This window comes from Ranitomeya variabilis, chromosome 3 (genome assembly GCF_051348905.1).
Source record: "Ranitomeya variabilis isolate aRanVar5 chromosome 3, aRanVar5.hap1, whole genome shotgun sequence".
NCBI classification, from domain to species: domain Eukaryota; kingdom Metazoa; phylum Chordata; class Amphibia; order Anura; family Dendrobatidae; genus Ranitomeya; species Ranitomeya variabilis.
In genome coordinates this window covers 198,258,235-198,270,286 of record NC_135234.1, presented here as the reverse complement: position 1 = coordinate 198,270,286, position 12,052 = coordinate 198,258,235, and the positions used below count along the sequence as shown (strand labels likewise).

The following is a 12,052-nucleotide window of genomic DNA, read 5'->3' as shown; positions in this document are numbered from 1 at the left end:
AGCAAACCATTTAATGTGCGCCGCTCTAACCTTAATCCTTATTATTTCTAATTCTTAGCAAATGCTTGGGTGTTATTCCTCTGATGTCTTTGTCATTCTCCTCATTACATAATGTCTCCTTTGATTTTCTTCCTTGATCATTTATTGTGTTCTTCCATCTCCCACACGTGTAACTACCGTAGCTAGCCTGGGTTTTACCAGTCCTTTCTATTCCTTGTCAGTACTGATTCATTCTGATCTTTCACAACCCATTTCTTTGTTTCCTGAAATAAACTTTACAGTTTATGTTGGGTTGCATTAAGCTATGTTTATGTATATTGTCATCCACATTGTATATTTGAAAATATCTCCATTTATTACTCATGAAATGAGGGAATAATATACTAAGATCTCATTGTCAGTTTTGCTATAATCTGTCTTTCTGCATGATTTTTTTTTCTTTAGAACTTTTGTCCTTCACAATCTGTTAAACATGACGTATTCCTCTTGCTCTGAGACACTACAGTTATTGTTGCTTCTGCTCTAGCCCTTATCTATGGGACGCATTGTAACAATATGTATTTGTTTTTCAGTTGGGGGCCCTGAAAGAAAGAATCGCAACATTACCAGCTGCAGTGGAGTAGAGACTTCATAACTCTGAGAAGTGATTCAAGTTCTATCTGAGATACAAAATAGTGCTAGGTCATATCTTTAGTCTTTTATTTTCTAGGAAAATTAGATTTAATGCTTTGTTTTTACTATTAAAAAGCACTAAACTGTATTTACAAAAACTGTCTTTACACCATTGGATACAAACATTCCTCTAAGCGGATCTACTAGAGGCAACTATGAGGCTTTTATGACTATAGAGATGCCTGTGATGCATACTATGGGGAGCCCAGAATGTGGCTTGACCCGATCTGCACAACAAACTCTTTCAAGAAGTCATTGCAAAAACATCAGGCAGAAAATCTCCCAGTGGGAAGTTAGGGCCAATAGCAGCTCATGTGGAGATCTGCTTGACATAAAACCCAAAAGAACTTTCTATGATCAAAATGAACTTACAAAATCAATTGAGGATGGGTTGGACAATAGAAAATTAGGTGTAAGTCGTGGTAAGAATTTGGGTTTGGATTTCAGGGAAGGCAGTAGTGGCAACTTACTAGATGGTGAAAATAACCGTGTCCTTCCTAGCCAACCACATATTTATGAGGACCCACTAGAAAGTCCAACAAACTTTAACAGTAAAGCAAAGACATTTTTAGACCAAGAAATAGAGCTTCCTCCTGGAAACTTTTACACCTCAGCTGGAATGTTTAAGAAAACAAGTATGATTTCACAGGAAGATTTGACAGAGATGGTTTTGGAATTTAAAAGAAGAAGAGGTAAAAGCATTTCAACAGAAAAGGAGCTAGACTTAGGTGGCATGGTGGATCAAACGATTGCAATGAAGAGTATGGAAAACATTTATTATGATACTGAACCATTTGATCAAAGTCCATCAATAAATCCTCTCCCTAAGCCAAGAAGGACATTTCGATACTCTAACTGTAACCATCATGATGAACGTATGGACAATTATCACAATCATAGAAGAAGAAAGTCTGTGGATGATAGTGATGCCGAGTCTTCGGATCCTTCTGTGCCACCACCTGAGCCAAAGAAATCTGGAAATCGAAGACTAAGACCCAGATCTAAAAGGTAAAACATTTAGCCTTCTAGTCAGATAATACAACCAAACTCTGTAGTTTTTTTATGAAGCATAGCTGTGACTTTATGAAGTATGTAAAGATTTTGGCAGCAATTGTGTTTGTGCACTACTAATGGCTGCAAGGAAATCTAATGGTAAAGATATTGTAATTGGCTACAAAAAGTGTAAAATAAATGACTTAAGTAAATATTTATATTTCAATACATTATTGACGATTTTAAAATTAAAAAAATGTACATCAGCATAAAGCTATCTATATAATATATAGTGAAGCTTTCAGTTGCTGTTTAGCAGTAAAGGGGCTATAGGCATATCATTTCACCCTTAAAATGAAAAAAACATACAAGTCAATAACAAAACATTAGGACCTTTGTATAAACCTGCTTTTTATCTTTGACGCTATTGTCCTATCATGGCACTTGTGGAATGCTGCGACTGATGTCTTGGTATCTGTTTGTTTCTAGGAAATCCTTTGAATTTGAAGATGTTCAAACATTCAGACGCTTCATACAACAAACAAACCACCCTCAGATCTCTGAAGAACCAAGTGAGCCCTCACCATCAGCTCTCTATCATACACTGTCAGAGGACAACCTGTATGAGGAGGTTGCATGTAGGTTTTCAACTACTTTTGTATCTATTACATTGTGTTTACTATTTATACAGTGTTTGCATTAATGGGGTTCTCCGATAAAAGAAAAAGAATTAAGGCATAGATTGACTTAAAAAAACAAATCCCCAAAACCATGGCATACTTGTGTCCCAATGCCCAAACGGATCAAGAATAGGCCACTTTCTGGAAGCGATATCTGCCACATTCGAAACTTGCATGAAATAACAACCTGAGATTTGTTGCTTTGGTCCTGATATGTCCAAACATAGCCGGCATCACTTCCAGAATTGGTACAGGTCTCCGAAGCGGCCTGCGCTGATAGCTGAGTATGTTAATGTTACTTATTTTTAAGAGACCTGTCATCGGGTCAAAGGTGGGGGGCTTGTGCTCTCATTTTATTCTTACTGCTCCCCAGGTTATTCTACTTTTTTTCTTTTTTTGTTTAAATCTTGCATATGGGTCTAAAGAAATGGTAATGATACAGTTTTATCTTTTTCATTAAGAGGGTGTTGCTAGAAGGGTAATTTTGCAAAACAGCCTAAAGACACCCCCCTCACCCAGTGAATCCTGTGAGCAGCACCCCTGTGTAAAGAAAACAAAAATTAGCACTAAAAACTCATATTTCCATATGGCATATTTAAAAAAAATAAAAAACTCAGGGAAGCAGCAGGAATAAAATAAGAGTAAAAAATGGGAACATTTGTTTCTCTTTAAAGCTATCTACGGTATGTTTTATTTTTTTTCCCAATATCGGACAACCCCCTTTAAGTTTAGTAATTATTAATTTTATTTTTTTTTTAGATCCACAGAAAGAAAATCCATATGAAGATATTAAAATATCTCCTTTACCTGTCTGGAAAATGCCAACATCATGGAAGATCCCACCTCCAAGATGTACAATCAAAGCCCCTAAGGTTAATTATTCTTACAGTTCACAGATCATAAAAGTAGGCTAAACAATAGTATTACATTTTCCTCCTTGAAGGTTATGTTAAAAATTACGATATGTCTGTAAGTGCAGACCTAAGCCGTACAAACGTTTTATGGGTTTGTTTGTAATGCCTACCAGAGAAAAATTATTTTTATTGTTTAGTAATGATCAACCTGTTTCTTCAGATCCCTTCAAAACCAAACTTCCTGAAAAGACAAACACTGGAGCTGAAAAGCACCAAGCTGTACATTCACAAGAAGGCCCCCAAGGATTCCACCCTACCAGTCACACTAATGGAATGGAAAGTGTTCAGGAATGGTGGAGAAACCGCTAAAAAGAGGAAGAAGTTTCCTCGGGTATGTTTCTCTTGTTTTCTGCAGACCCTATTCAGATGAATGTGATAAGGGTAGACATTTTTGCAACAAATTGCCATGTGTGTGTACATATTGTTTTGCTAACTGTTAAGCACTAAGTTGGGGTGTTCCATTGAATACCTCAAAAATGGTATTCGGACATTCCTTAGACAAAGCCATTGACTTCAGTGAGACAACAAACGGAGTTCAACATGTGGACTCTGTTTGACCAACTTTTCGACAGTTGTCCATCATTTTGGCCAGACACAAAAAGATGGATCCATCAGAAGTAAGGCCTAACTGAGTCCAGGTACTCAGAAGGCAGACCCCCAAGTGAGTGCTGTATAGGCAGTAAACTGTGATCGGAAAGCTTCTTTACAGTAAGATCATTGTGGCTTTAAAGAAGTATGGTGGTTTTGTGATGTTGACTATTTAAAAGAAAAGTTTTGAAATTGTTGAATCTAGTAATTAAGATGTTCCTAGAAAAATGATGCCACCAGATACTTGAAATCCATTGATAACAATGACCCAATACAAGAGATGAGAGGATTTGAAAAAAATTCAAATTTGCCATATTACAAGAATTTTACCGGAAAATTTGATTCCCAGCACGGTTGTTCACTGCTAATTGAATGGTTCCCTATTGATGTTTCTCTCCAGACCTCAAACAGTAATATAATTAAGGTGTGAGGGAAAAAAAAGACCCTCATATTCACTTCTCCAGCCGCTGCACTGCTCCCTGTGCGGTTTTCTGCCACACCACATCTCCGGCCTGATGTTCAGCATAGGCCAGGAATTCCAGCAATGAGCCTGAACTGTAAATGTGGTGCAAGTGAGGCATGGAGAACCAGACTGGGAGCAACGGGGCAGCAAGATAGGTGATTGGTAGGATGAGTACGGTATGTTTGTTTTTTAACTTTTTCTTGGCCCTGTACTCCACCCAGTGCAATACATGGCAAGGGAATTTTAGATGTGTTGGCAGCCTTGTTGAAGTTTTTACTAGTCTAGAATTTCAAAGTTGTATATTTTAAAGTTTGCCTGGTGTATCCCGTGTTCTCAGTGGGCGCAAATTTCAAGTATGACTGCCTTTTGTTGCTCCATATCAAGCATAGTCTATATATTCACATTACTTTGTCTTAAACTATAGACGCATTGTATATCCTGTGTTTCTAACACGAGCAAAATAAAAAGTCTCCATGCAGGATGTGATTGGCCTAACAAGGAAGCACACGCACAAAATCCTTCCTGTCCTAATTCTGCAGCCGCTTAATCTTTGTTCCAGTACGTTTGTTCTTTCTATTCAGACTTTGAAGAGAAGCAAGTCCCATGTCTCTTCTCGCTTCTGCTAATGTATATGGTTTTAATTTTTTGCTATTTGTTTTATGGATTGTCTTTGTGCAATATTTGTTATGATACTTTTACCCTGGTCGTAAAGTCAACTTTTATTTTACTCTTCCAGCTTGTGATGAAGATTCAGGATATTTTTGATACGAAACGTGGAAAGAAGAGGGTTAAAGTTCAGACCTTCACTGGCCACGATACTACATCTAAAGGTATGTATATTTTTTTGGGGGGGAGATGTGTAGGAGGGGTCAAGTACATATAAATTATTAAATGTAATTTTTTTTTTATATTTTCCTAGCCATTTTAATATTTGTACTTAAATCACATTCTAAGAAGCTGTATTACATATAAGGTTTACTTATGGTATTCCCTTATTTTTATTTTTTAGGAGAAGCAAGTGAATCTGAAAGTGAAGCAGAGGATCGTCAGAAAAGTAAGAAAATGAATTCTTCCAAATGTAACTTTCTGCATGCCACTTGCCTTTTTTTATGTGTTATGGAGGAGCAAGGAGGTTCATCTATTTTAGCTTCTGCTTTGTCAAGATTTAGGCCTCTTGAACTGTTATGTTGAATTTTTTTTTTTTACATATTTTATTTGGTAGAGAACAATAAAATCGTTAAATTACAGCTCTCTTACATATTTTGGTTTTATGTGATCCATAGTAAAGTATCTGAACACAGTAGTTGTATGGACCATGTATGGGAACTCGCTTCCTTCATCACATATTGTGTAAAATTTCCACCACTCCCTGTCCCATTAAAGCCAGACAAGCCGACTTTTGACCAAATTTCCCATCAGTTACTTCTTAATACTAGTAATAATAGATGAAATTGCCCATCTTTTTTTTCCTATAAAAGTTCAAACAGTAAGGAAGACAATGGTTTTGTAAATCCAGAATACCTGGTCATTCTGGATAGACAAGCTGATTTATCATGGGATGAGTAGAAGCATGTGCTTACATGAAATTTGGGCAGGACTCTTAGGCTGTCCTCTTTAATCTCATGACACCCATAATGATATTTCTCAATCCATAATTTAAAGGAAACCAAGAGCAGCAGAATACATTTTTAGCTCCCTCAGGTTCTGAGACACATGACTAGAGTATTAAAAATAAATCCCCATAGTGTCTGTACTAGAAGTATCTTCAGATCTTTTACTATAGAAGTATTATAGAAAAAGAAAAACCTGTTTAAGTAAAAACTATTATTTCTCCTAACAGAGCACAATAAACGTCTAGCTCAGTTCCAGAGCTCATTAAAGCGGAACCCACACTACCAGACTTTGGAGAGAGACCTCATTGAACTCCAGGAGCAGCAACTTTTTGAACTGTTTGTGGTTGTCTCTTTGAAGAAGAAGCTATCTGGAGATGGCTATATTCCCTATATCACCCAACAGTATCCCAATAAGGTAAAACTTTTTGTAACCGTTTTCACTGCTAGATGAGGGAGTTGTCCGATACTTTTGCACTGATGACCTATCCTTAGGCTAGGCCATCAATACCAGATCGGTTAGGGTGCGACCCAACACCATCGTTGATCCTGGTGCCAGCAGTGGCCTTAGACGCTTAATTGCGGAGCAGAAGAGAACAGCTCTGTCAACTGCATAGTGGCGCAGGGAGGTTATCCAGGTCTACGCCTATTCAACTGAATGGAGGCAGATCTGCAGTACCTGGTCATAGCCATATGCAGCTGGCAGAACTGTGCTGTGCAGATCCGCTACTGATCATATCTGGACGGCAACGGGAATAACTGATGGGCAGGGGTGCCGTAATCCCACTCTAGTATTGATGACCTATCCTAGGGATAGGCCATCAACATTTAAGTACTGGACATCCCTTTTTAAGAGTACTGTAACTTACATTCTTAAGTAAGTTTCTATTAGAAGATGGAGATCTTTGAAAAGATTGTATATTTTATCCAGAAAACTCTTCTAGAGGTTGATCATGTAATTTGTGTAGCTTATCGAATATTGGTAATTGCATAAAGAGGAAATGACTGATAAACTTTTCTTAATGATCTTTACTTTATCTTCAACATTTACTCTTTTATTCTGAAAAAAATAAACATAATTTTCCAAAATTCCATAATTTCAACTTTTGTAATGTGTGTCGGCCATTATGAACAGATGGCTGCTGTGAAAGTCTACCTATACCTTTAACCCTGGAATAATGATGAACAGTGTCGGGCACCATGCACAATTTGAATGTATTAATTTTGTCTACTGGTATATTTTTATTAGAATGAACAGCCCCAGAAACAATCCAAAGATACAGAAGAGAGGCTCAAAGTCATCCCACAATTTTGCTTCCCTGACTCAAATGACTGGGCTCCCACTTCAGGCCTTAAAAGGTAATAGTAAATCTTATGGTTGTCAAATAAACTTATCAACACAGCATGTCACTTCTGTATAAACCTGTTAACAGGATTTTTTCTCTCCTAGTGAAACCTTTTCATTTGTGCTGACTGGAGAAGATGGAAGTAGATGGTTTGGTTACTGTAAAAAACTTCTGGTAAGTTCAGTGTTTCCTGTACACCTGTTGTACTGGCTACATTGAGAGTCATCTGGAAAGTAAGATCTTTCTTCCACCAAATACTCAGATTGGACTTCAATCATACTCACCATATCGACCCCTCACTGCTCCCGTTCTCATGCTGCTCATTTCCCTCCCAGTGTCTGCTTCCTGCTGCAACAATGACATCCTGTCCTGCAGTGCAAATCACTGGCTGCCACTGATCAACACTGGTTGACTGCAGCGGTCACATGTCCCTGTGAATGGGATGTGATTACTGAAGTAGGAAGTGGAAACTGGTAGGAGACTTGGTAGCAGCAGAACAGTAGCGGTCGGTTTTCAATACAGTGAGTATGACTTGTTGTAATCCTATCTGAGCATTTTGTGGGGAAAAAATTACTCTTGTAAAAGATCCTTTAATTCAAGTTGGAAATGGTAAATTCAGATGAAATTTGCCCCTTACCTTGCCATATGCAAGTTTTCCATTCTCCCATGTTGTTTTTTCTGTATTTCATTGACTATTTGTTTCCGCAAAGGCTTGTGTTTGATTCGCCATGACATACACCTTCTGCTTCTGAGGCTATAACCTCACTGGTGGCTTTTTATGGAGACAAGGGCATTGAGTCCTGGCCCATCTTAATAGCTTGCAGGTGTATGACTTAAGCTTTCTATGGGTTGGATTATGCTTTTAGTCTAGCTGGACCAATAAATTAGTGATAATTTAATGTACCGTAATTGTATATAGTCCCCTCACTTCTCATTATAACCATGCTGCTAAAGCTTCTATTGCAAGGATTTCTATCACTAGGGCTTACGGACAGCCACAGCATGCAAAGTGCCGCACTCAGTGTCCCTGCACCTAATTTATGAAAAGCACTGAGAACTTTAGCAGGCTCGTCACAATAAAGGCTCATGTAGACGATCAAAAAAATTGGATGCGTGCACTCCATTGTTTTGAAGGATAGCACTTACCCTCTTGTTATTCTATGTGGCTGTGCACCTGGGAAAAGATCGCAGCATGCAAAAGTTGCCTCTGATTATCGAATTGCACTCGGTCATTCAAGTCTATGGGTCCGTGGAAAAAATTGGACCGTACTCAGATGACTTTCAAAGACAGACTGAATAGAGAAGATAGAGAATTTTTTTTTTAATTCTCCTCTGAGAAATTGGATCAAACTCTGATCAGAGTAGTATCAGGATAATCAGACCGATCTTCTGGGAAAATGAGAAATGAGAAAAATCTGTCTTGTGACCTTAGCCTAAACCCAGCAAATACATTTTTCTTTTTCCATTTTAGCCTCAAGGCAAGGGAAAACGTCTACCTGAAGTCTACTGTATGGTCAGCCGACTGGGCTGCTTCAACCTCTTTTCTAAGGTAATAATTTATAAAAGATGTATTACAAGTATAGATTGGGGAACATTTCACAACTTCTCACCTGAAAAAAGGCTCAGGTGTGATCTAAACAGAGCCCCATGTATATAAGCAGCTTACATCAGACTTGGACTACTAGTAACATACATTTGTTTTCAGATTTTAGATGAAGTAGAGAAAAGGAGGGAGATGTCTCCTGCTTTGGTGTCTCCATTTATGCGAAGTGTCATGGACGCTCCGTTCCCAGCACCTGGAAGAACCATAACTGTGAAGAGTTTCCTGCCAGGATCAGGAAATGAGGTAAATTTATCAATTTATATGGACTAGTAGAAGAGCAGATATTATTTCACCTAGGGCAGGCTTTGTAGTAAATGAATGTTTTTGGGAGAACAGTGATAAGTTCTGATATGGTGGCTATACACTTAAAGGGGTTTTCTGAGATAATACTAAATTTGGCCGAGGAGAAAGTTTTATAATAAAGAACCTATATTCACAACACAACAGTGGTCCCTGTCCATCCTTGTCCCCTTGTGCTAACAGGGCCCAATCTATAAGTCCTCATTAATATAATGTCTTCTCTTTTCTAGGTGATTGAGCTCTGCAGGCCCATGGATTCTAGATTGGAGCATGTTGACTTTGACTGCTTATTCAGCTGCCTCAGTGTTCACCATCTTGCCAAGGTCTTTGCTTCACTTCTGCTTGAGCGACGAGTCATCTTTGTAGCTGACAAATTAAGGTAAATCCTGCTGTTTATCGGGATTAGGGCTGTAGAATACATCAAGGTTTCAAGCAGCTTTCTGGGGTGCACTTGTCAATCTGGTGTGATATGGCTGCTCAGAATCAAGTACTGCTTGACTTGCTATTCGTGGTTCCTTTTTTAATGGTCACATAGTGAAATTTCAGATCTGTTCTTTGTATATTTTTTGGGGGGCAAGCTACTGTTACCTCTGGCCTTCAGTAGAATTCAAAAATTAATAAAAAATAAAAAAAAAGTTTAGATGTTCTTTACACTACAGCCATTAACAGTGACATTAAGTTTAGCATGAAATATAACAATCTATGTCTTTTTTCCCTTCATAGCACGTTGTCTAAGTGTGCCCATGCAGTGGTTGCCCTTCTTTATCCCTTCACGTGGCAGCACACCTACATCCCCGTCCTTCCGGCTTCCATGATTGACATTGTCTGCTCTCCTACTCCATTCCTAACTGGGATCCTGTCTTGTTCTTTACCTCTGCTCAGTGATCTTCCTATTGAAGAGGTGAGTCTTCAGGTCATTTTACATCCTTGTAGAATATGGAAGTGATGGGCAGTGGCATGCTACCTTGGTGCCAAACTATCACTAGAGATGGGGACATCTTTACCTTAACTAAGGACTACCATGCAGTATATCAGGATATTTATATACTTTTTCTTTTACTTTTCTAGGTATTAATTGTTGATCTGTGTGGAAACAAGTTTCTTCAGCAGGTGAGAACTCTTTACTGTGTATGCCCATCACGCCCACCCATCTGAAAACCTTCCAATTATCAAATTGTCTACACAGGCCAACAATAGCTCCCAAAAACTAGCAAACCATTAATTTGTAGGGTGCAATGATTTTTTTTTTTTAAAAAAGGCTTAAAACTCATTGGTCTCGGCAGCACGTCTTCCTTTGTAAATGGAAAATATGCTGACGATACAATTCTGAACTGTAGTGTGATCAAATTAACCATTATTCTGCATGCATATAAGTGTGCTCAGCCTGTCTAAACAGGCTATTAAAGTGAACCCGCAAGCTGATTTGTGCTATCCTAACCATAGACGGCATAAATTGGATACTCGCTCTGTCCCGATAGCCAAGTAGGGATTAATCTGGAACACTTTGATGTCTTAGAGAAAGCATACGCTTAAGAGCCAGCCGAGGACCATGAAGCTGGGGTGATTAGTCAAAGGGGCTGGTCCATGTGGATTCTCCACAACCCACTCACTTTTGAGTGACAAGTTTCTAGCTATACACATAAAGACCGGTCACTAAAGGGGAACAAGGTGGGGAGAAGCTGCTGGGGACCAACATCTTGGACTAGCCATACAAGAACAATGGTCCCTCGCTGGCTCTTAAATGTTTCAGAGTAAGGTACACCTAGCTGGTGCAATTGATTCTCTTTAAGGCTGTGTACCCATGATGAGTATTTTTGCTGTGTCAAAAACACAGTGTCTTACAGTTCCAGCAAAGTGGATGGAATTTATAGAGATCCCATGCCCAGTGTACTTTTTTATTTTTTTACTCCGCATAAACTGACCTCTGGTGCGTGTTTCAAATCCACAACATGTCAATTTTTCTTGTGATTATGCTCAGTTTTATGTGCAGATTTTCCCCATAGGGTTGAATTAGATGTGCGCATTTCTGTAGCTGAAGCACATGATGTTTTGTCAAGCCAAACTCCAGAAAGTATCAAAAGCAAAGTGGCTTTATTTAAAACCTGACATGTCAAAAGTAGAAAAAAAACATAGTAACCTAGTTTACCTAATGTGTGCAGAATATCTGCAACATCAAAAATTCACCAAAGCTCATCGTGAGGACATACTATAGCTTAAAAAAAAACCAACCCTTGCAGGGAGCCACGGTCAGCTAATGTAAATGTGCCTTCGCTCTAATATATATTCATAGTAACTGTGTGATGGGGGTTAACGAGATAAATTGTCGTTTGAGATGCAAATTGCATAGAATTGTTTATCATCATAGTGGATCTAAAATACGAATGTATTTAACAAAGATGTGCTATTTGTGTGTAGACAAGATAATTGATTACAACTGTCGGAATTCAGCCTGTTGTTGGCTATGGGTGGTGATTTTCAGCCTAGGTGTATCCTCCTGTACACCAAGCAATTATGTGCATTTAGGTCATCTTCTTATACCTGGTCTCAGGAGGATGTAAAGTCCCGGCCCTGTGATTGCATACAAGGTCTTTTGTAGACTGATTGCAAAATGACAGCTCCAATCTGATCCCTGGGGCAATCCACCAAAATGAGGGCGTTTACTAGATGTACCATCTGGCCTATTTCCAACTCATCCTCCCTTTTGCATAAAGCTGAGTGCACAATGCATGTTTTTCTTGTCTGGCTTCATCCTGCCCATATGTCGATGATTTATCATTTGGACACCCAGTTAGTGGTTGCCACCTTCCTATGGTATACCATTGTATACATACAAATGAGTCACCTGGGAATGAAAGACTACTGAACGAGAATACTAGGGTTGGT

General features: G+C 38.6%; 1 protein-coding gene across 2 annotated transcripts in view; it reads left to right on the top strand.

The window, feature by feature from the left end:
• Positions 1-12,052, top strand: part of DENND2C (DENN domain containing 2C) — a 35,847-nt gene that overhangs the window by 16,458 nt on the left and 7,337 nt on the right. Inside the window, exons 2-15 of one of the 2 annotated variants that reach the window (XM_077294970.1) lie at positions 573-1,680; positions 2,155-2,303; positions 3,105-3,217; positions 3,420-3,590; positions 5,047-5,140; positions 5,320-5,364; positions 6,151-6,338; positions 7,170-7,279; positions 7,371-7,440; positions 8,738-8,815; positions 8,972-9,112; positions 9,400-9,548; positions 9,893-10,070; positions 10,238-10,279. In XM_077294970.1, the coding sequence (XP_077151085.1) occupies positions 839-1,680; positions 2,155-2,303; positions 3,105-3,217; positions 3,420-3,590; positions 5,047-5,140; positions 5,320-5,364; positions 6,151-6,338; positions 7,170-7,279; positions 7,371-7,440; positions 8,738-8,815; positions 8,972-9,112; positions 9,400-9,548; positions 9,893-10,070; positions 10,238-10,279 (2,370 nt within the window). In that variant the 5' untranslated portion in view covers positions 573-838. Of the gene's footprint in view, positions 1-572; positions 1,681-2,154; positions 2,304-3,104; positions 3,218-3,419; positions 3,591-5,046; positions 5,141-5,319; positions 5,365-6,150; positions 6,339-7,169; positions 7,280-7,370; positions 7,441-8,737; positions 8,816-8,971; positions 9,113-9,399; positions 9,549-9,892; positions 10,071-10,237; positions 10,280-12,052 lie in introns of those variants that run through there. The other variant, XM_077294969.1, reaches the window with a different exon arrangement.